General features: G+C 38.3%; 1 protein-coding gene across 2 annotated transcripts in view; it reads right to left on the reverse strand.

The window, feature by feature from the left end:
* Positions 1–24341, reverse strand: part of TMTC4 (transmembrane O-mannosyltransferase targeting cadherins 4) — a 50742-nt gene that overhangs the window by 13414 nt on the left and 12987 nt on the right. For both annotated transcript variants that reach the window (XM_057402099.1, XM_057402100.1), the window contains exons 5-10: positions 15351–15448; positions 13253–13345; positions 8701–8862; positions 7728–7930; positions 5666–5837; positions 5450–5581 (exon numbers count right to left, since the gene is read on the reverse strand). In XM_057402099.1, the coding sequence (XP_057258082.1) occupies positions 5450–5581; positions 5666–5837; positions 7728–7930; positions 8701–8862; positions 13253–13345; positions 15351–15448 (860 nt within the window). The remainder of the gene's footprint in view (positions 1–5449; positions 5582–5665; positions 5838–7727; positions 7931–8700; positions 8863–13252; positions 13346–15350; positions 15449–24341) is intronic.

Consider the following 24341-nt stretch of genomic DNA (forward strand, 5'->3'; position numbering starts at 1 on the left):
TTTTCCTTCAGGTGAAACTGTAGCTCTAGAATGTGGTGGTGACAAAGAAGGGAAGAAAAACTAAAACATACCAAAAGAACTCCTCAGCTTGCTATAAACATACAGTGACAGAAACAGCTTTACAATGTATTATAACATGCAGTAACATCCTGCTCTTAAGAACAGTCAGCAAAGGGTGTTCAGGCACACACAGTCATTTGAGAGGTGCAAGTGACTTTTGCCATACAGTCATGCTGCTCACTTCACTGGCCATGACAGGGAGATGCCAAGATCAGCATTTAGCTCTGCTCCCCCAGACTAGGCCTACAATAACTATCTGCCCTCTGCTAAGCATGAGGCTGTAATGCTCCCTGACTTCTACTATGACCCCTGCCTGCACAACATGAGGACACAGGCACTTCCTATATACCAATGTGCAGGAAGAACCCGGGCTTTAAAAAATGAGGGGCCAGTGTGATGCTTTACATTTTACCTCTAGAGATGTGGTGGTTCTGCCTTTGACAGATACTGTGCATGCCAGCCTGGGAAGGAGGATTTTCCTTTCCTGATTAAACACTTAAGAGCAGACATAACATTTTGGTATTAAATGATTAAACAGGAAATGACTAACATTATGCCCACATGCTCCTTTATCAATCTTAAACAGGTAATTACAGTAGTTGCACTAAAAAGAACATTTCTTAGGATGCATAAAAAACACAGTATTCTCTCAGGGCAATTAAGTAAAAAAACCATAAGGTAGAACCTAGTTGATCTCAACAGGCATGTGTTTTTTTAAAGTTAACATAACCATGGCACCATAGCCTAGCCAAAGAACTGACTGTTTGCAATACCTCAGTTGGCCTAAGAACCTAGTATAAAAAAGTGTATTATACTATGTTAGACACACAGTGCTTGAACTCTTATTTAAGAGTTTAAATGTGCACACACATTTAAATGAGGGAGAAAAATTATATTTTTCTGTACAAAACCAAATTTGCTGTCAAACAGATTTTTTTGATTTTTTTTTACTCAAACAGTGTAGGAAGAAATTGAAACGCAATATCATCTTCCAGGAGGTACACCCCCTCAGTTGGAGTACTACTATTATCAACTCTTTTATTCTCTCTTCCTAGCTGCTTATAATCACTTTTTCAGCAAATATGAACATTTGTTGAGAAGGATGGAAGCAAAGCACAGACGTCAAAATTTGTACAGAAACATGCAGATGCTTCTGTTCAATGCTGGCTTTTTCTATCAAACACTCTTTCCTCTGCTACTGCAATTCTGTTTTCTAAATAATAATAAAGCCTTTCTGAACTTCATCTTTTGTGCGGTTAATGTTGTCTAAAATTTCGTATGTATGACTGTGCTTGTATAAAAAAATTAACATCTAAAATGGTATCTGTGTGGCAAAACACTGCAGAGAGCAGCTATAAACATAGCCCACAGCACTTAAAGCAAATTCTGCAGAAGATATTTAATACATAGCATAGAAAGAAATTCTCAGCATCTAAAGGAAATACAGTCTAGATCAGCTTCATGAATCCTTAAACAGCACTAAATGTTCTGTCATAAAGAGGTTTTACAAGCCCTTTTAAGAAAGTATAGAAAGTAATCTCAAACTCTGCAGTACGTTTTCAGTATTAGCGTAACTTGTCTTTGACAAACTCATATGTGTAATAATTACAATCTGCATAAAGCATCAAGTACAAAGCTACTACCCTTAGTATGTCAAGACAGACTGGTTAGTAACACATTCTGCTGGGAATATCATAACTTCCTTGCTTATTATTGTAGAAAAGTTACTAGTGAAATGTCTTTTTAAAAATTACATTTCTGAATTTCTATTCTTTAAGGGAAAACCAGTAGCTAGGAGAATGCAGAGATTGCATACAGAATATTAACAATTCAAAAATTCACTTATTCCAAATCCAGGAAAAGAAAAATGGTGGCTATTTCCCAATGTATTTAACAATGCAATTGCAATTTATTTAGATAATCAGAGGAAGTCATCCAGAAATAAAGACCATTTGTGGATTCTTAAAAACTGATGAGGCTTTGCTAAAAGCTGAGAAAAAGTAACTTGGCACTTCCAAAAGTGCAAACAATTCCAACAGCAAAAAAAGCAGTAAGATCGCATTTTTGGGAATAATCTTTAAAATTACAAGAAACAGTGTTTAATGACCTCACCTCAGAAGGTGAGGAGCATTACAGCAATGCCTAGAAACAGTGAACAGCAGTAGAACAAGGGCAAAATCTCACATAACCTTATGTATCCATATCTGCTCTAGGATTTCTTTTATCATCAGTGGAGATAAGGACACTGATCTAGGATGCAGTCTTTCTCATCTGTCAGTCATTTAGTCCAAGCTAATGATGAACCACATGCTAAAAGGGACAGTTTCTCCTCCCCAGTTATATAGGGAGTCTGGCTGACTCCGTCAGATGTAGATATCTGAAGCTAAGGAGATAAATCCAAGCCAGTAGTCTGATATGGTGAAACAGCATTTATCATAGCCTATGATTAGATATTCCAGTACTTCAGCAAAGCACTCCAGGATAAACTAAGCTTGCAACATAAAAACATCAAATGAAAAGATGCCAAACTGGATCCAGTGAGCCTTTTAAACCAGTAGTACTGAAATATTCCAAATTTATAAACTACCTATTTATAAAACCTGTTCTGACCAGTAACACACAATCAACGTATCTGGAGAAAACAGTCTCTGTAACTGTTCACAAAATTTGCTTTAGCATAAACAACACAGGCCTGGTTCTAACTCATACTGGTGTATATAACCACTGAGTGCCAGGAATTAAGTCAATCTATAAGCTATGAATAAAGGTGGTATGAGGAAATGGAATCAGTATTCAGGGACCTTCCATTCAGCTAAGAAGAATGTGTCCAAATGTATTAAAAATGCATACTGTTTCAGTCTAACAACCTTTGAAACCAATTTAAATGCAGGACCATTCAAGTTCAAATTTGTGGCATAATCCTGGACATGTTTAACCTGTCCAGATCTGTAACATGCTTCTTTCTCTCTCTTAAAAAAGAATAAATAAATAAAAAATAATCTGTATGATATACATAACAAATATATAACAAAATATTTTAAATATTTAAAATAAATAATATTTCAAATATTTTTAAATATTTAAGATAGTTAAAATCTTGTACTGCAAACTTTTTTTTTTTAAATAAAAATTTCTGTAACTTTATTATGGTACCTGATTATTTCCACTGAATTTAAAAATCATTGTGCAACATTTATCAAAATTGATGCCAAATTTCATCCTCAAGCTAGATGCATCCATCACTCAAGAGGACAGATTCATTACTATGAAGGACAGTCTAATTTAATGCAGTTTCCACACCTCTATATAAAGAGAAGTTTAAAGATTAGTCTTTAAATTAGAGAAGGCACTGCTGTATCTACCTGTTACTTAGAATTGAGGTAAGTTTACTCCACATTGCTCACAGACAGCCAATTTGGAATTGAAGAGCTGTACCACAGAACACAAACTAGGAGCTGCAGCTTTTGTTGCTAGTTGGGGGACACCTGGAGAATCTGGCACCCTGGCTACATAAAGGAAATAAAGCATGACCACATTACACATATTAAAGATGTCTAAGAACAAGAAAAAGCTATCATCTGTGTTCCAACTTTTGGTCTGCATCAGCCACCCACTGAAATAAACAGGCCAGTCAAAGAAGGTCCTGTGAAGTCATTTATAAAGAAAGCTTGCAGTTTCAAGATGACAACAGAAGACCACAATAAAACCTAGACCCAATTTTTACATTTACTTCTGTCAAAATTGAATAAATGTAGCTGAAACCATAAAGAAAAAAACAGACTGGTTTTCACACATGGATTCCCTAATGCTGTTGCCTAGGAAAGCTGCCTACTACTGTGATTTCAAAGTTACTCCTTCAGCAAAATTTGAATGCGAACCTACAAACCCCTCCCTGTTCACATCACCACGCTTTCCATTTCAGCAAGCTGTCACTAGCAGCACTGAAGCTCAGGCGTGTCTACACAGCCCAGTGTTGACAAACACAAGCTCATTTTCCCTGTACACTCATTGGCTTTGAACCAACTGCATTAGTTCAATAGCTTGCATACAGCTTATCGGCTCAAGCACAGCACTGTGTGAACACAGCTACACAGCTTCCCAGCCAAACATGGCTTGAGTCCAAGGAGCTTGGAGCACAGGCAAAGAGTACGGATCTGTCTAAAGCACTCTTACCATGGCAGATGGATAGAGTTACACACAAAGAAACAGATTGCATTTGCTCCATTTATAGTATGCACTTGTCATCCAGAAGACAAGATGTACTGAGGTCATCATTAAAAAGAAGATGGTTGCCTACCACTGCCACACAATAAAATACAACAGCTCTTTTTCTATGTATTGAAATCTGAGATTGTTGAACTACATCACCATCTTGTAAGTATTGGCCATATATGTTTTTTACAGCTCACTGATGCATATTTGCATTCCAGTAGATGCTAGGTTTATCATTCTCTTTTTGAAAAGTTGAGCATTCACAGGTTCCTTTTTAAACTCTGTGTCTCGATCTGTATTGTCTAGATGCCACGCTAGACTGCAGAAATCTAATCTTATAAGACATCAACGTATTTGTATTGACAAGCTGCACATTCCTATTTCAAGGCTCTTCAAAGACAGTCTCTGCTAAAATTCAGACATGAGGGCCGTGTGGTATGCTCCAACAGATTACATTCTCAGCTGTCAAAGGACTGCTGTGGAGGTCACCTCTGTTGGCAAGCTAGATTCAGTCTACTATGCCAAACACCGGTGTTCAGCCCAGTGAAACATCCTATGCAGTCCCACCCTCTTTCCTGTTCCCTCACTAAACTTTGCGGGAATACGGCAGTTTTCCTTACTGCCCATGCCATTCAGCCACTGTAAGAGAGCAGACGTGGAAGCAAATATTTTACCCCCGCATCCTGCAATTACACTGACAATATGCTGCTTTGTCCCTTACCTGTGTTTGCTACATATACCACTAGAAGGCACACAGAAAGGACTGTAAAAATACAGCACAGGCATTACGCTGGTGAATACATTGCTACAACTTACTTACTACAACTTACTTTCCTTTTGATATTTTGTAATAACTTGCAATTACATACACAATTGTTTTAGTAGATTTTATTAACAGTAAATCAAATTTAACTGGATGCTTTTCCTGAAGCGTATTCCCTCTTCTCCTTCCCCTCTCCTCTCTTATCCCCAAGTTCTGAATTACAATATTGTAATTTGCACTGTCTGGCATTTTGATTACGCTCCCACTGTAATTTAGGTGACCAACCTGTCAATGTCATATTCTTGCACCAATAAAGACTGTGAGTAACACAATATATTAAGCATGCACAATGCCTCCTCTATCCCAAATCTCAAAACACTTAAAAAAGGTTAAAAGTCCACACAAGTCACTTACTTTTGCATTCAGAGGGCACACAGAGAGTGCACTCCTAAAAAGCTGTTCTTCTGACCTCCACTGATTGCTGCGGAGTGCACAGCGCATAACATTTATCAACAAGATTCCAAGAACTGCCACAGCAAGAATTTTCTTAAGGAAAGAGAGACAAGTTAAGAAAGAAACCATTCATCTGAAGCACTTCATCATCAACTTTACTGATTGTTTTGATGGTACCTTTTTCTTGGCTTGCTTACTCAAGAGACTAAATCCATATGTAAACAGAATACAATATCCAATACTGGGGAGGTAGATAACTCTCTCTGCAATAACAAATCCTACTCGGAAGAACAGATTACTTGCGGGAAGAAAAGGGATAATAAGAAATCCAAGTCCCAGTGTAAGAATTCTGCAAACAAGAAACAGATCCTTAAATTAACCACAAATCTTAACAATAGTACATTTTCCATTTAACATATAAATATTATTTAAATGTTGTAAAAGGATATGCATATGGAAGAGGGCATTCAAATGCAGCGTTTGAGAGCTGCTAACAAAACAAATTTCTGTGAGGTTTTGACACTCCACTTTTAAAATCCTAGCTGTAATTTCTAGAAAAGCAATGTTCATGCTTCCAGGCCAGAAAACAGCCCAATTACACATTAATTACATAATTCCTATTTAAAATACACAGGCAGGAAAAGTAATGGTAAAAGCTACCTGTCTATTTTTGGAACTAGTAAGCCAGTAAGAGGGGAAAAATACAGCTTGCTGTTAAAGAAGCAGCTTAGGTACACATCCTACTGAGAAATTATTTTCTTCCCTAACAAATATATTAACAGTAGAATCCATTGTGGTTAACCACTTGAAAGTTAGTAATCTATGCTGTTTCCACAGCAGTTTGTCTTCTTTGCCTTAGGTATCTATTTTAGGATGAGTAATCCTCATCAGGTAAATCTTGATGGACTATACAGAGCTTAAACAACTTAGACTAGGTACCTTACTTTTACAGAGATGATATGAGTGAGTAAGAACCCTAGATCTGTGTCAGGTGTTTGTTATAAAGGCCACATGGATGGTTTTCTTTTCTAATTTATTACAAATAAATCTCTAAACTGTAATGTAGATGTGTCCTTTTACTCTCTTATCATCTCCAAGAGTCCTAGGCCTTCACTATACTTTTTTCTTCACTTTTTGCTAAAAAAATGTTCAGCAATATAGGATCAGTGAGTGCATTTTTACTAGAAAGTATGACATCATTTGTAGTACTTGTAGGAGGGCCACAAAGATGATCAGCAGGCTGGAGCACATCTCCTGTGGAGATAGGCTGAGACAGTTCGGCTTGTTCAGGCAGGAGAAGAAAAGGCTCTAGGGAGACCTTAGAGCAGCCTTCCAGTACCTAAAGGGGCCTACAAGAAATCTGGAGAGGGACTTCTTACAAGAGCATGTAGTGATGGGACAAGAGGTAATGGCTTTAAATGGAAAGAGGGCAAATTTCAATTAGATATAGGAAGACGTTCTTTACTATGAGGGTCGTGAGACATTGGAACAAGTTGCCCACAGTTGTGTATGCCCCATCTCTGGAAGTGTTCAAGGCCAGGATGAATGAGTCTTTGAGCAACCTGGTCTAACGTATGACCTTTAAAGTCCCTTACACATCGCAAACCATTCTATAATTCTATGACTGACTTGTTTAAAAATTTTAAAGAACTGGGAAATTAACCATACATGAAATCCATGGGAACAGAATGTGAAAAGTTAAACAGATGCCCTTAGTGAGACAGAACAGTTTACAATATTTTTTTTAGTTCCTCTGGGTAAAGTACAAGTACTTTCCTCAGTACATACTGTGGACCAGCATTTTACTTTTTAATGTATGGCCACGGCCAGCATTTCTACCTCCTGTCAAGGCACATCTCTCTTTCACTATTAGGAGAAGATTAAAAGAGATGATGACTCATAAGATGTAGGGACAAAAACATAACATACATCATTTCCTACTCTGTTCTGAGCACATACTACTTTCTACCACCTACAGTGTTAAGGATCTCAAAATGCCATTTCAGGAAAAAAAATAAAGTAGCTATGCATACCTTCTCCAACTCTGTTTCCTAGTAGTCTGTGTACAGTGATGGCCCCAAATTGGGCTAAAACTGTAATGACAGCTATAAATATTTATTTGAACTGCATTTGCTAGACACTGGTTCTGCTGAATTGTTAAAATTATCAATAGTGGATTTAACAAAATAATACTGTACTTAAATTGGCCAGGCATTTAAAATTCATTGCTGTCTCTTACCTTCTCTTATGGCTGTCTTCTGAGCACAGAGCTTGGCATATCAGACCAATTAGGCAGAACCAAAGTGCTGCAAGTGCAATTATCCTCCAGTCGCTGACAGATTTAATGAGGGGTATGCAGCCCATTGACCAATCAAAACACAGCCACCAGGGACACAACAGCAACCATGCATTCAACGAATAGTAGTAATTATAGTTTATAGCCTGTCAGTCAGAAAGAAAACAAACATTTACTTGATACTAAACTTAAGGGGCAGGGGGGCAACTTTATTTCTTCTCACTGCTGTCATTTCCCTTATGACAAAATATACCTTATACAATAAAGAGATTTTAAATACTGTTAGTCTACAACTAGTTACATATCCATTTATTTTACAGGTGTGAAATTAAATTTCAATTTTTTTTTTAATCATAGCTATGTGGCTCTGCTATTCAGAACTGGCAAATGCAATTTTGTGCTGTCCAACCAATATCCACATGTAAAAAGAATAATTTCCTACAACAGGAGAAAATATCAAGAGAAAGCACCCACTGTCTTCACCCATCATTCTCCATCTCCAGAAAGAACCCTAATGCAGCCAGACAAGACATACTTCAAATGTACCAGACCAGGACTTTATGCTATTTTCTTCAATTGTGAAAGAATAGTTGAAAAGTCAAACACAGTATGCAGAGAAAGGATGAAAATCAGCAAAAGCTAAATCCTTGAATGGATGGGAAAAATAGCAAGTAAATGGCAATGTACTTCCATGTGTGCATTGCATGCTAAATTAAAGAATATACAAGGTATACTATTAAAAAAGAAAGATGCAGAAAATCATCACAGCAGCACAAGTGATGGTGACACATCACACATCTTTAAGTGTGAAGACTGCCCTCTTTATTGTTTCTTTGAAGCACAGAAAACAAAATTCAATTTGATGACAAAGACAAATGTTCTGAGCTGGCCAGATAAAAACAACTTTATAACTTACTCTCACAAATAGACTGTCAGCAAATGAAGCAGGGTTGTCTACTTCAGTGAAAGCCGGTGGCCCTGTGCCCATAATCCTCCACCGTATATAAAGTATACTGGCCCCTCCAGACATCAGAAGAGTTATCCTGAAAAGCAGCCCCTTCTTTAACAGCCCAGCATTCTACAGGAAAGAAAGAAAGAAAAAAATAATCTCAGATAAAAAACCATTATTTGTTATCTTCTCCATTACATTCTCATCCTTTTGGTCACTATCTCAGAAAGAAGAGGCTATTCCTGGGCATTTTTGCTATTAGAGTTGACATTTTTATTATTTTTGCAGTTAGGTAGAAAGCTCTCAAACTTTACTACGCTTTCATTGATGAACTGCAAAGAATTTTTGGCAGCATTTTCATTTCCTTGTCAATCAGAAAACTTTTTTATTCAAGAAGTTTCTCTTCTACAAATCCTCAGTACCTACAGCTGATTGTCATGGTTTAAACCCAGCCAGCCACCTCATTCACTCACTCCCCCCACTTCTTGCCCTCCCCCTACTCCCGGAGTGACAGAGAGGAGAATCGAAAAGAATGCAACTCCCATGGGTTGAGATAAGAACAGTTTAGTAACTAAGCTGAACCCAGACACTGACGTAATTTTTACACAGAAATTTCTGTTAAGGAATTTGAGAAGAATATGGCCTTTAGAATATAGCATATTTAATTGGTCTACTTTTCTTTTTAAAATGGATGTAGATGAGGCACTTAGTGACATGGTTTAGTGGAGGTCTCAGCAGGCCTGCTGTAGAGGTTGGACTTGATGATCTTAAAGGTCTTTTCAATCTAGTTGATTCTGATTCTGTGATTCTATGATTCTATGACTACTTTGTTAACTTTGCTTTGAATAGGTATATCCAGTTGACTATCACTGTCATACAAAGTTTTTGTCCACTTAAATCTCTCTGGAGGTAAAACTACATACATATCACAAGAAAACTACATAGTTAGAAAGTGGGAGGAATTAGAAACTTAATTAAAATTTTCACAATCACTACTGTGATTAAAAAGCTAGTGACAGGCATAAATGAAAAGAAAAACACTGTATACTGTAGAGATTCTTTAAGCTTCACCAGCAGGTACTGGACACAGGATAATCAGTAACTATAGTGATAGCTTTGTCATAGCTTTGAGATGCAAAATCCAAGCCTCCAGCATGATATCCCGACAGCAAAGTTAATTCAGGAAAAGTTAAGGTGAAAACAATATTCAGATGGATTTTTCATATTTGTAGTTGACAATGGAGTCATCATAAAATATTTAACTGAATACGTAAGGACAAAGAAGTTTGTAATGCTGATTTTACATGAAGTTAGCCTTTGTGCTCAAATGGTTAATTCCAACTTACACATCTCAGTAACCAAAGTCACTACAATGAGTATTATAAGAAAACCTTTTCTATAAAACTGTTTTTGGAAGAGAATTGTGTATAAAGGAAAACCATGCAGTGACAATTTATAACTGCCTTATGATGGATTAACTACACAAAACCTTTTATCCCAGGCTTCATTTAACAGTACACGCAGCTTCTTAGAAGCCAGATTTCACAAACTGCCACAAAAATCTCTTAGTAGGCAGAATTTTAAAAGTGGAAGAAGTGTTTTTTTTTTTTTACTGTCTTTGATTTAGAGTTAACTAAAATCTGGCATGAAACTGAAACCTGTTTTAATAGAGAAGAAAAAAATCAGCAAGTATGAGAATTTAAGATCTGCCTTTCAACAAAACAAAAAGTCTTAGATACATTTCTATTAAAAAAGAACAGATTTTTGTAAGTGGCAGGAGGTAAAATTAATTGATTCTATTGAAAGAGGAAGAAAAAGGCTATGTAATGTTTTCTCTACCCAGACAGAACTGTTTAAAAGTCACAAACTGGAAACAAAACACTTTCAGCTCTCCATGCTTAAAGAGTAATCCTCCAAAATGTTTGATGCTGACACATTTCACAGAATCATAGAGTAGATTGGGTTGGAAGGGATCTAACATCATCTAGTCCAACCCCTTGCCATTGACAGGGACATCTTTCACTAGATCAGGCTGCTCAAAGCCCTGTCAAACCTGGCCTTGAACACTTCTCCAGGCAATCTGTTCCAGTGTCTCACCACCCTCATTGTAAAGAACTTATTACCGGTCAAACAGTGGAATAGGCTTCCTAGAGAGGTGTCAATGACCCAAGCCTGTCAGTGTTCAACAGACATTTGGTCAACGCTCTCAATAACATGATTTAACTTTCAGTCAGCCCTGAAGTGGTCAGGCAGTTGGACTATAGATGACAATGTAGGTCCCTTCCAACTGAAAATAATTCTATCCCATTCAATCTAGATCTGCCCTCTTTCAGCTTAAAACCACTGCCCCTTATCCTATCACTACATGCACTGGTAAAAAAATATGTCTCCATTTTTTATATAAGTCTTTTTGAATTATACTGAAGAGCTGCAATAAGGTCTTTCTGGAGCCTTCTCTTCTCCAAGCTGAACAACTCCAACTCTCTCAGCCTTTCTTCGTAGGAGGGGTGCTTCATGCCTCTGACCATTTTGTTGCCCTCCTCTGGATATGCTGTAACAGGTCCATGTCTTTCACCCACACCAGAAATGGATCTGGGGGATCTCACAAAAGCAGAGAATCAGAATCACCTACCTTGACCTACTGGTCACATTTCTTTCTGTGCATTCCAGGATACAGTTGGCTTTCTAGGGTGCAAGCACACATTTCAGGCTCATATTCAATTCTTCTTCCACCAGGAGTCACCAAGTTGTTCTCCACAGGACTGCTCCCAGTCCATACCCCAGTCTGTACTGATACCAGGGATTGCCCAACTCACGTGCAGAACTCTTGCACTTGGCCTTGAAGACCTTAATGAGGTTCATATGAGCTCAAGCTTGCCAAGGTCCATCTGGATGACACCCATTCCTGCACCATTCAGCTTGGTGTACTGTACTCAATTCCACTACGTCATTGATGAAGATATTAAATAGTAGTGGCCTAAATATGAACTCTTTCCACTTGGGCATTGAACAATTGACTGTAATTCTTTGGATGTGGACATTCAGCAAATTCCTATGTAATAGTCAATCAGTCAAACACGTACCTCTCAATTTTAGCAGCAAAATGTGGGGGACCATATCAGAGGCCTTAAACAAATCCAGGTAGATGACATCAGCAGCTCTTCTCTTGTACACTGATGCAGTCACTCCATCGTACAAGGCCACCAGATTATTGGTGAAGCCATACTGCCTCTCTAATCACCCCATCTTTCACATGTTTTGACATAACTTCCAGGAGGATCTGTTCCATGATCTTACTAGGCACTGATGTGAGGCTGACTGGCCACTTATTCTCAGGGTCATCCTTACTACCTTTTATTTCCATCACCTTAATTTTGAACTGACTCTGCTTTAATCTGCCACAGCTCTAGACTCTTTCCTTGTCATATGCTTATTAACATCACTCGTTATATAGAAAAATTCTCCAGCATTCTTAATTTGCTGCCCAAAATACTCCTGGACCCCTCAGCCGTCCTTGGTCAAATCTACTGCTTCAGTTCCAGAGATTACATTTGCACTGATTTCCCTATGAAGCTCCTCACTTACTCTTTACAAAAGAATTTCAAAGCCCCATTGGACTTCTGCTACTCAGAAACGTAAGCAAGACTTCCCTGCAGTGAAACCACTGATTGAAGCAAAGTACAATGAATACTCCTTTGTCTTGCTGAACCTTGGATGGGAGAAGCAAACGATTTAGCTGTTGAACAGCTAGTGTGCTGTTAGTCTATTTGGCTGCTATCAATCATTCACCTGGGGCTGACTCTTTCTGCAGTTTGCTTACCAGTGCAAATACTAGGTGCCAGATACCATGAGCCAATACTAGATAAAGTGATATCAACAAAAGTCAGAAATTTTATCCTTATTTGATCAGTGCTTACATATCTATTTTTTTTTAAGCTACTAGGAATTGTCTCCTGTTTGGTAATTTGTATTCTTAAAAAAACAAACCAACCCAGTGTAATAGGGTGACATGGTTTAGTGTTAGGTGTCCCTGTCCATGGCAGGGGGTTGGAACTAGATGATCTTAAGGTCCTTTCCAACCCTAACTATTCCATGATTCTAATACTTTAGTGGGATTGACAAAGTAGACATAATTTTTTTTTATGTACTTTTTCAAATGTCTATTTCATTTGAGAATCTGAATAAACACCTTTCTTTACTCTAACCAAACTGTGTTAGACAACCATTTCAAATGTATAGCTACTGACCCTGGTGAATTTACTGCATCAAGCAGTAAGCTCTTCCACACTATATTTCAACATATTGTTGAGAGAAGTGTGGAGTGGATTTCACTATCCAGTGCAATTCTAATGCTATCCCATTACTACTTATGTTGCTGCAAAGATGTCATAGCACAGACTGACTGAAAATACTTTTTTTAAAGTTCTCAGCAACCACAAAACTGTCAGAAGTTGTTTGTCTTTTAGTACATGAATGACTGTCTGAATGGACAGAGTGAACAAAACCTCTAAGGACTCACCTCCAATGGCTTGTTCTTATGCAGTACCCTTTGAATAAGCTCCAAAACATTTAGCTTGTTAATCACCAGGGCATCAAACACTGCATTCAAGCCCTAAGCAACAAGAAGAAAAATAAGAGCATAAGATGGAGCAGCTGACCACATCTTATATTTCAGTTCTACCATGAGTTGTTGAGCATCTTAATTCTGATTCCAAATAAGTAGAGAGATACATTGGTAGTAATGATAGCAAAATGGTAAATTAAAAACCTGAGCTCAGATGAGTAGAATATCATGTAACTGTAATGGGGTTTCTCCTGTTACATGGAATAACACTTCAGGGAATGCCATGTACCAGCAAGCTAGACCCCATACACACAGTCACAACAGTATTCTCCTTTCCATCTTCTTTCCTAAATGTTCTGCAGCATAAATGCTGCAGTCAAAAGTAAGGCTTCTGTCAGTAAGGTGGAGTTTCTTTAAGCTTTCTACATATTTTTTGCTGTGCAGCATGGTATCTCTTGACTGTCAGGTTTCAGAAATACTATTTTTAAAGGGTACATAAATTCTCACCAAAAAGGCTCTGAAAGATTTCACAGAGGTACCAGGATTGCTTTTCCTGAAATTACACTAAAAACTAGACCATATTTGGTGTTTTGCAGGACTCCACTTGCAGATACTGCCCCATGTAAGCAAGCAAAAAAAAAAAAAATTATCCAGGGGTAATTCTGTTGAGGTGACCAATAAAATCCAAGTTTAACATTTTCCCACGTTTTTTCAACATTTCAGTGATCACCAGCCTTGACAATTCTTGAATATTTAGCCTATGCCCTAATAACTTTGGAAATCATCTCAACTTTCTAAAGACTAAATGGATAAAAACACAGCAAAATAGTTCTAAGTGAGGCAAAGAGTTAGTACACTAGGAGGCCTCAAGTCTCTTTCTAGCAGTTAAAGGAAGAAGACAGAAGAGAGGTCAGAGTATGGTGTGGTTCCTTGTAGACAGGCCACCTGGCAGTTAAAAGGGTTTTGGTTCACTAGCATGGAGATAGGAAGGCAAGAATCCTGCTGAAAAATACATTCAGCCTACAGGCAATCTTTTTAATGTGTGATTCATCCTTTCACCCTCTGACCTGTGCCCTCAGCACAACAATAAATATGATTATCCTAGCAATGCAAGAGCAAACAAATAAAAAACCCAGATCCAGTAACATTTCTGTGTCTGCTAGTGCAAATAATTACTTCATACCACTAAAGGAAATAATTGCACCACGTTTTAAGATAATTCCTTATGTTTTGCTTACAGACATCTCCAAATAATACATCAACCTACAAATATCTACTAAAAAATAATGTCCTAAGGCAAGAAGTTTTCTGTGATTATTTCTTCCTTTTTTGTTAGAAAGGACAAGAAGATCCTTGCTGCAAAGAATTCTTCTGATTCTGTTGCGTTTTGCCAGTTAAAGCTATAAATTGGATTTATCTATAGAGACCTACCTATATAAAATGCAAAAATCACTGATGCAGCATTTCAGGTAGATTATTTGATCACTCAAAAAAGAATGTCTTCACTGAAGTAATAAAAACCAAGAGCACAATGAAAATGGACAGTAACTGTATCTGGACAGGCAGATCCTTAAATAAGGGACATTAGGAAGAGATTCAATATTAGAAATGTATAAACAATGGGTATCCTTCCAGTTACATTGTTCACAAAAGTAAGAGGGTGGAGCTTTTAAAAATGCTCTCCTCAGTTATATCATTGTTCATAAACCTTCAACAAGAGGTTTGTAGGCCTATCTCAAAAATTACATTCAAAACCAAGACCAGTGGACATTATATGCATTAAAATTAACACTGTATATTTTTAAATTTTGCAAAACAATGAAGAGATATATGCAACCTGCTTACAAAAGATAAAAGGAAGAATTCCAACAGATTGGCAGGGACACAAGACAGATCTACCAGAATAATGCTTTCTGTCGACATTAATTAGTTTTCTGAACAGAACAAAAAGGTGTGCATACGATTAGCTGTGGAAAGCGTTCATCCTTATAGGCTTTACAACTGCACTTGACAGATGCTGAGGTCAAAATTCAGTCAATAAGAGGATTCTTACCAGTATTGTTATTCCTTGTTCTTTGCACAGCATGGCTATTGCGCCTAGGATAACACTCACCAACACCCAGAATATAGAAAAATTATGTCCTTCCTTATCTGTCAAAATAAAGCATGCCACAGTATTAGGTTTTTACATTTAAAGGTAAAGTTAGAAATCTAAATTAAAATTAGAATTTTAAAAACATACAGCATGTAATCTCACAGTCTTTTCTGTCAGTCAAGATCTGGATGCATAGACTTAAAAAGCATAGGGCACCTCTTGCAATAGGCTAGCATTTGTCCCTTTATTTCAGTCATTTTCTATTCTCAGAGACATCAGAAATCTCCCTATTTGCTAGATGTTTTAGGCAGATTAATTAGAATGGCAGAAGCTTCACATAGTTTCCACAATTCATCATCTGCAAAGGTTAATTCCCAATATTTAAACACATTTATCATCCTAAGCAAGAGCTGTATCATTACTGGCCACTCGCTTCCAAGGCACCATAATAAGAAGAAATTCTTTCTCATAGTTACACATGAAGTGTCACACATGCACTGTTTTAACCGTAGTCTTATCTACAAAGGCACAATGAGCTGCTTCTCCAGGGCTGCTGCATTTAGCAAGTACCTCATGTCATTTCATTAGCACTGCAATGGAATGCCATGGAGCTCAAAAATTTCAGCATCTGAGCAAAGAAGCAGTTAGTTCTTGCATTCAGGAAGCAGTTTTACAGCAGGGTGAGGAACGCTGGGGTTAAGAGATCAAGAGTACAGCTTCTGCTCAAAGAAAGAGTCTTTAAAGACTGCACCATGTAGCTAATTTTGGGTACTACAAGCAGGCATTTCTGAGATTAATATAACAATAAGCCCTACTTCAGCCAAGGTATTATCACACACAGAGTACATGGATACTTCACATAAAAACATATCTGTCACAACCTCTACTCCACAGGTGCAAGCAACAGAGGGAAGTGCTCTGCTCCTTCAGAGGCAGCTTCTTGGTTCAAGCAACATGGGCTCTACAGGCATCACAAGAACCAATCTTTGACTTGGCACGTGAAAAAATAAAGTTGAACTTTACATTCACTAACTGGATCCCTTTCCTACTTTCCCTGATCTCTAGAGCAGTTCTTTCCTACTGCTAATGCAGGTTTGACCTCAGTACTTAAAAAGAACTGCAATAATGGTCTATGGGAAGGGTGAATGACAGAAGTAGGTACCTACACCTAAGCTAGTATACTAGGATTTCTTTCTCACTGGTTGAGAGAAGGGCACACCTTTAGGGATTAAGTTACCTAATTAAATGCAGTGGTCCACCTTTCAGAGAAGTAGCTGACTCTTCACTGATTATAAAAGGAAACTAGTATACTAGCTCAGGTGTTGTTTGGTCAGATACAAACCATAACCACAAGCGTGTGTGAAAAGGATCTGCTGACATTGGTCTCCTCTCTCATTTGAGGCAAACTACTTTTTTTGTGGCAGAGAGCAGAACTTTTCACAAAAATGTGTAGAAAAACAGGTTTGAGGTTGCTTCTAGCACTCCTTTCTTATTTAAGACTTAAAGCTTCAACAGTGTGAGTATTAAGAAGTTCGAGATTCATCACTGCAACACCCAGCAGGCATTTGTTCCTTCTCCCTCCACTCCAAATTATATCCTCACACTTAACATCAGAGGTGCAGATGTTATAAAGGTAAAAGAAACCCACTAAAGGAAAGAAGTCATATGATCTCAACACCACCAGTACAAAACATGGAAATACAAAGTACATAATGACTGAAGTAAAGAAACACTGCAACTAAAAAAAAAAAAAATGTAATGGGGAAACTCCACCTCACATGAGTTATACTAAACAATGAGGGTTGGGATTGGAGTTCATAGGGGAAGGGGGTTCAAAATTCGTTCTAAGAGTACTGCTAAGAATAAAAGGAACCTGTCCTAAATACATCCTTGAAGGAGCTCTTCAGATTCTGCAGTACAACAGACTGTTCAGCCAATACAACAGCCAGTTCAGCCAGTTCTCGAGATTAAGTGTTTTTTTTTTTGTTTGTTTGCTTGGTGGGTTTGTTTGTTTGTTTAATGTAGAAATAAACTCTCCACATAGAATGCAAAGATGGAAGGCAAAGTAATTGACTGTATTCACAAATTGACAATCAGCCAATCTTGGTAAGTGTAAAAAGGAGAACAGTGAACAAACCCAATGAACTTCACTGAGTTCACTGAAGTATGCTTTCTTCTACTGAGAGATCTCTTCTTCCCAGAATCAAATTCTGGTGGAAAGTAAGTCAGAGCAACTAAGCACTTCTCAGAGAAGCAGTTTTCAGTACACAAATACAAATGATCTTAACATATAAGATAGTGGGAAGTATATATAGTAAGAGACCAGCTGGTGATTCACAAATGCTTTGATGATTCAAAATGTTAAAGAGTAATAGGAAAAAAGGAACTGGGTCAAGTTATCAAGAACAAGTGTAACAGCAGCACACACAGAAAAACAAACTCAGAAGGCTCACATCATAAAATGAGAAAAGGTAATGTACGTAAAGAACAAAACCCACAATTCCTTAGATATATTTGTAAGAAGAGTCGCAACAAGGAAGGAGTTATTCCAACAGTCAGTGGGAAAGTAAATGGACAGTGCCAAGAAAACAGAAGTGTTCTGGGTCTTTTTGCTTCCTTTTTTTCACAATGAGGTCAGCTGCAACCAGACAGTAAGCACGCCATCAGAAGATAGGGAGCAAGAACAAAAAGCAACAATAGTGAACTATAAGACTTTATAGAGAAGTTTATCTATTTTAACTTACAACGATTGGTTAATTCCCTCCAACAGGTCCTGTGCAACCCAGAGTAATCTCTACTGTTACCTCTGAGAAATCATGAAGAGCACATGATAATCCAGAAGCTTCAAATAAAACAATGCCAACATGCCTACTTTTAAAGAAGAGCTACAAAAGGATAAGCTAAAGAAACAAAAAAGTAAGCTGACTAGTCAAAATTAGCCAGAAGAAAACCCAGTAGTGAGACAAACTATTTTTAGGTGAACCTCTAAGACATAAAAGGATATGATTAACTGTTTACCAAAGACATACAGGTTTGTGAAGCCTCAGCAAGTTTACCTGTGACACAAAACTGGAAGGAGTGACTGACAGAGCAGAGGATCATGCTGCCACCCAGAGGGACCTTGACAGATTGGAGAAATGGGCTAGCAGTAACCTCATCAAATTCAACAAGGAGAATTGCAAAATCCTGCACCTAGAGAGGAACAACTCCAGGTACCATACATGCTGGCGATCACCCAGGTGGAAAGCCCTTGGCAGAAAAGGACATGAGAATCCTGGTGCACACCACACCGATTGAACATGAGTCAGCAATGTGCCCTTGCAGGAAAGAGGACTAATGGTATCCTGGGCTACATTAGACAAAACCTTGCCAATAGGCCAAGGGAGAGGATCCTTCCCCTCTACTTAACACTGGTGAGGCCACACCTGGAGTAGTGTGTCCAGTTCTGGGCTCCCCAGTACATGACAGCCATGGACATACTGGAGTAAGTCCAACAAAGGGCCAGTAAGATGACGAAGACACTGGAGCACATCCCCTGTGGGAAAAGGCTGCGAGCTGGGACTGTTCAGGCTGGAGAAGGCTGAGGGTGATCTCATCAATGTACATAAATACCTGAAGGGAGGGTGCAAAGAGGACAGAGCCAGGCTGTTTTCAGTGGGGCCCAGTGACAGGACCAGAGAAAATAAGCATAAACTGGGCTCAAACTTAAACAGGGGAGAGTCAGGCTGAATAGAAGGAAGAAATTCTTTATTGTCAGGGAGGTGAGACACTGGAACAGGCTGTCCAAGGAAGCTGTGAATGCACCATCCCTGGCATTGTTCAAGGCCAAACTGGACAGAGCTTTGGGAAACATGGTCTAGTGGAAAGTGTCCCTGCCCATGGCACGGGGGGTGGAACAAGATGATCTTAAGACTTTCCAACCCTAACCATTCTATGGCTCTTTGATACTGACGCACAAGAGGTGCTGTCTGAACATCCGGAAAAGCCTTTTTACTCAGAGGGTGACCAAGCACTGGCACAAGTTGCCCAGAGAGGTTATGGAATCTCCATCCTTGGAGATATTCAGAAGCTGTCTGGACATGGTCATGTACAACCGGCTTTAGGTGACCTGTTTGAGCAGGTCAGCTCAGGTGACCTCGAGGTCCCTTCCAACCTTGTTGGTCCCTTTCCAACATTCTGTGATTTTGTGATCTAGATCTCCTTCTGAAAACCATAATCTGTCTTTGCTTTCTTTTGCAGCCTCAAAAGGTCAATAAAGTCATACATATAGTTGTAATACTATGAAAATTTATCAGTGATTAAACTTCAAAGAGAAAGAATTTCAATTATGAAACGTTTTATCTTGTGATTGCTCCTGAGTCAGTGCACACAGCACTCCCTCCCCCACCCCAGTTTACAGAAATCTCAGTAAACCAGGCTAGAAAAATAGATACAAAAGACCATAATCCAGCAATGCCTTTCTTTTTTTTTTTAACAGTGATTTGAAAATGTATAGCACTGAATAAGTGCTAATTATTATGAGATACACACATGCCAACAGGAGTAATGAGTCTAACAAAGCACATTCCCCTAATACAGTGCTGCTCCCCACCAGAAGAATGTTGTGTCAGAAAACGAAACCAATCTTTCATTGGCACCTATGCCTGGTTGAAACTGGTACACCATATTGTGAGTGGGCACTGTGCCACTCTAACAGATGGACAAAATAGTAACCATGCCAAAGAAACAGAGTACTTGCCTTTTTTTTTAAAAAAAAAAACAAACCAAAAAAACTATAGAAATAAACTGTTCCTATACAAAACCAAAAAGCATTGCTCACACAGTCCCTTCTTCAGGAGGACTTTAATCTGAAAGTTGAGGGGATTCAATGAAATACCCATAGAAACTAGAAACAAGCCATGAGGGCTCCTCTAGGTAGGCTGCCAGACTCCAGTATAAGCATTCCTAGAGCATACAAAAAATTTTTTACAGTGTGGAACTGACTAATCCTTAATTTATGAGGAGCCTATTGATGATACACCTCAACTCTGTCTTCCTAATGCTAATTCTATTTTGAGAGACCTTATCTTGCAGTTTTCTAAATCCACAAGTCAAATGAAAACACATTTCTTCAAAGTTACGGATATGAAGAAAATACTCCATTTAGAGTGCCAAGATCAGTCTTACTTTTAAGTCAATATAACAATATCCCAAACGATCATTACCAATTCAAACATTGAGGCATTCTGCATCCCCTTCTTCAAAGCTAATTGAGCATCTTAAGGCTCAGCCAGGTGACAGCTTGGAACAGTTTAAGTAGTCACCATTTTCAGGTGAAACCCTGTAACCAGTTCTGCGAAAGCACCTGCTCTTTTGAAAGTCGAAGCAAAGTAAGTTATGTTGAGCTCCTGCAGAAATGTTTAACTGAAATACATCAAATGCTTGTATAATCCATTAACATACTTTGCCTAAGGGGATGGCATCTTCCAACTAAACTATTAGAAATACTCATGTAACCAAGTTCTAAGAATTGCCTGCTTGTGAATTGCTAAGCAAAGGAGGAAGAATTATCTAGTCTTAAAAGACCATATAAGAATACACTGTTAGAATTGACTTAAGCCTGAGATCTCCTGTGTGTCTCCAAATACACATTCTACCGCAGCTCAGCATTTTACTTAATAATGAAATTACAATACCAAATGCCATTCCTAAACATATCCAAGCAACTCAAACTCATTACAAATAGGCTACAGTAAGGGGATAGTCTATCCCTGAATTACACCATCTGGGACAAACAAAAGTTAGCACTAATTCTACAAAAAAAGGGTTTTGTTTCTGCTCTGCCCATCAAAATAATTTAAGTAGTCACCATCTTCAGTAATTCATTCTCTGAAAGCACTCCTCTGAAAGTCTAGTTTTTCCACAGATAACTACTGCCTTCCAGTGTGTTCAAATATAAATAGTAGAGCACACAGATGAAAAATCATGTTTAATAATAGTAAATACCTCTTGACCAATCGTGAAATAGCTAACAAACTCCCCGCAATAATAATATCTTTCATACAGGAGACTTAAACCATTTTCAATCTGTAGGAAAACCTCCATAATACAGAACTCCAATATTCACAACACTCATCACTACAGTCTACTTCACATGCTTTATTAAATTAGCAATGAACTAGTAGATGCTTAACAGACAACTACATAGAACAGAACAAAACAAACACACAAACAGAACAAAGTATTTTTTAGAAGTCATAGCACATGAGCAAGCAGTTGATCCCCTATTTAATATCCTGGCTAATATTATTCACATGAAGCAAATCATGAACTCCTCCTTTTACATCACTCAGAGATCACCAATGCAGATGGCAAATACATGCAACTGGATCACTGTCAAAGCTGAAGACAAAGGAAGGCAAAATGAATACTAGAGCAATTTTAAATTGCCTTATGAATTCCCAGAGAAGCTGCATTAAAATTCAAAGTTAATAATCCACAATTTCCTTCAGAACATACCTAAACAGTTGTCAGCTCTTGCTGCCTCCAAAGCCTATGCAGTGGATTTGTCCCCACAGCTGTGTTTTAAAACAGCAGGACAGAATGAGAACAACAGATTAGTTCCTTGCAAATATAAATGATATCCTATCAAAGATGGTAACATCAGAAACTGTATACTGGAGAAAATAACAGTGCCTTAGAAATTAAGCAAGACATAATTTAACACATAGTGTGTTAAATGCTTATACTTAAAAAAGAAAAAGAATAATGCCACAGATTTTGACTAAAAGAAACTGTCTACCCCAAATTCCACCAAAACAACACACTACATCAGGCAAACAAGCTGTAGTATATCTTGAGCTTCACAAAAAGCATTATTTGCCTTTGGAAGTTTCGCAGGCTGACACCAATACTTCTCTGACCTCCTGATTGTTTTCAGAATGATATATACTTTCTCCACAGATACCCAAATCCTCCTCAAGAGATGAGTCCTTACTCCAAACAAATAATAATAAAAAAATAAATCTCAGATTCATTCACCGAGATATCAGGTGAAAACAAGCACTGACCAGTCTCTCTTCCATGACTTTTGTCTCCTTTAGAGAAGAACGAGAATGACAGTTCAACAACTACATCTACGCTACTGAAACACAGAGAGACTTCTGCAACACAGCTGTACACAAGTCTCACATTGCCTTGCGCAGCAAGAATAGTCAGGCTCTTCATGGAAGACTTACATAATCTATTTGTCTGATAGTAGCGTTAGGATGCTGCTGGTGACAAAACAGTGCTTGTTACTGAGGACACAAACATATCAGTAGTATCAACTCGGGCTTTTCAATGTTAGTTTTACTCTGACACTTCCTCAAAGTTCATCAGTAAGAGCAAACCTGCAGTAATTATTATGGGTACAGTGGAGAATAGGATTGCCATTTGGAGGGACCATGACAAGCTAGAGAAATGGGCTGATAGAAGACTCATGAAAATCAAAGACAGAAATATGCAACAGTCCAGGCTGGGGCCTGCCTAGGCAGCAGCTCTGCAGAAAAGAATCTAGAGCTCCTGATTGGAAGGAATGTCCTATAAGGAGCAGCTAAGGACCTCACAGGCTTGTCTAGTCTGGAGACAGGAGGCTGAGGATTCACCTGAATGCTCTCTACAGCTGCCTGAGGAGGAAAAGTGGAGATGGAGAGAAGCTGATCTCTTCTCCCTGGTACCCAGTGACAGGATGTGTGGGAATGGTTCAAAGCTGCGTGAAGGGACGTTTAGACTGGACATGAAGAACCATTTCTGTACCAAAAGGGTGGTCAGACACTAGAACAGGCTTCCTAGAGAGGTGGTCGATGACCCAAGCCTGTCAGTGTTCAAGGGGCATTTGGGAAACGCCCTTAGTAACATGCTTTTAACTTCCAGTCAGCCCTGAAGTGGTCAGGCAGTTGGATGAGATGATTGTTACAGGTCCTTTCCAACTGACATAGACTATTCTATTTTATCTCACCCACCCTTCTATTTACAAATGAATGATTTTCACAGCAAGGCACATCCAGGATGAACAATGAATCCCACCAAGGCATTCCAAAATCAGTTTTTAGACCAGAACCATTCTGGCCTGAAACTCTGACTCTGAAATGTCTGGATTTTGGCACATGGCTCATCAGCCTGCATCAACTCATGTAAGATTCAGAGGAAAGAGATACTCTGAAGGTTGGGCTCCTCCCTTCAGGCTCTATGCAAGATCTGCTAAAGAACTTAGTTGTGCTGGAAATAACTTTTCATTCTTTTGTTTAGGACATGCCAGACAGTATCCGCAAGAACATTAAATTGTCACCAGGCTACCCAAAATGAGGTAACTGTTGGAAGAGCATTTAACTTTGATACAAATTCTTAAGTATAAAGAAAGTCTATGTTTTTTTAAAAAGTTGCCAAAGGAAAATCAGGCAGTGAATGTGACAGTAAATACTGAACATTGATCTGAAAGAGAAAAGACACAACTATGCTGGGAGACTGCAGTTTTCCTTGGCAAAACTAGATTTAAATATGCTTAAGTGACACAGCTCTGACCCTATTATGATGTAATGTCCAGTAAAAAACAGTAAGTGCTGCTTAATATCTTCTCTTCATGACATTTTCCTTCTTCTGTATCAATTATACGAATTTCAGCATAAGAATACTACTAAAATTACACAGACTTCTAAAAGGTATCCAAATGGCCTTCACAAGTTGTACAAGCACTCAGAATATTCCTAATGAGAGTACACATCACATTCTTAAATCATTCTTGAGATGTCCTCCATAACAAAATCCTATATGAAAGTCCTATATGAAACTCTCCAAGGTAGTCCTAAGAATTTGGCTCTTGAGTTAATGCAAAAATTATTACGCCTGCCATACAGGTCTACCTGTACCAGCAAACCAGAGAGCACATTGCCAGTATTTTGCTTTGTCTAATTTACTCCAGCATTAACAGAA

This window comes from Pezoporus wallicus, unplaced genomic scaffold (assembly GCF_028554395.1).
Source record: "Pezoporus wallicus isolate ANWC-B61680 ecotype Strahan unplaced genomic scaffold, APGP_CSIRO_Pwel_v1 contig_6520, whole genome shotgun sequence".
Taxonomy (NCBI): domain Eukaryota; kingdom Metazoa; phylum Chordata; class Aves; order Psittaciformes; family Psittacidae; genus Pezoporus; species Pezoporus wallicus.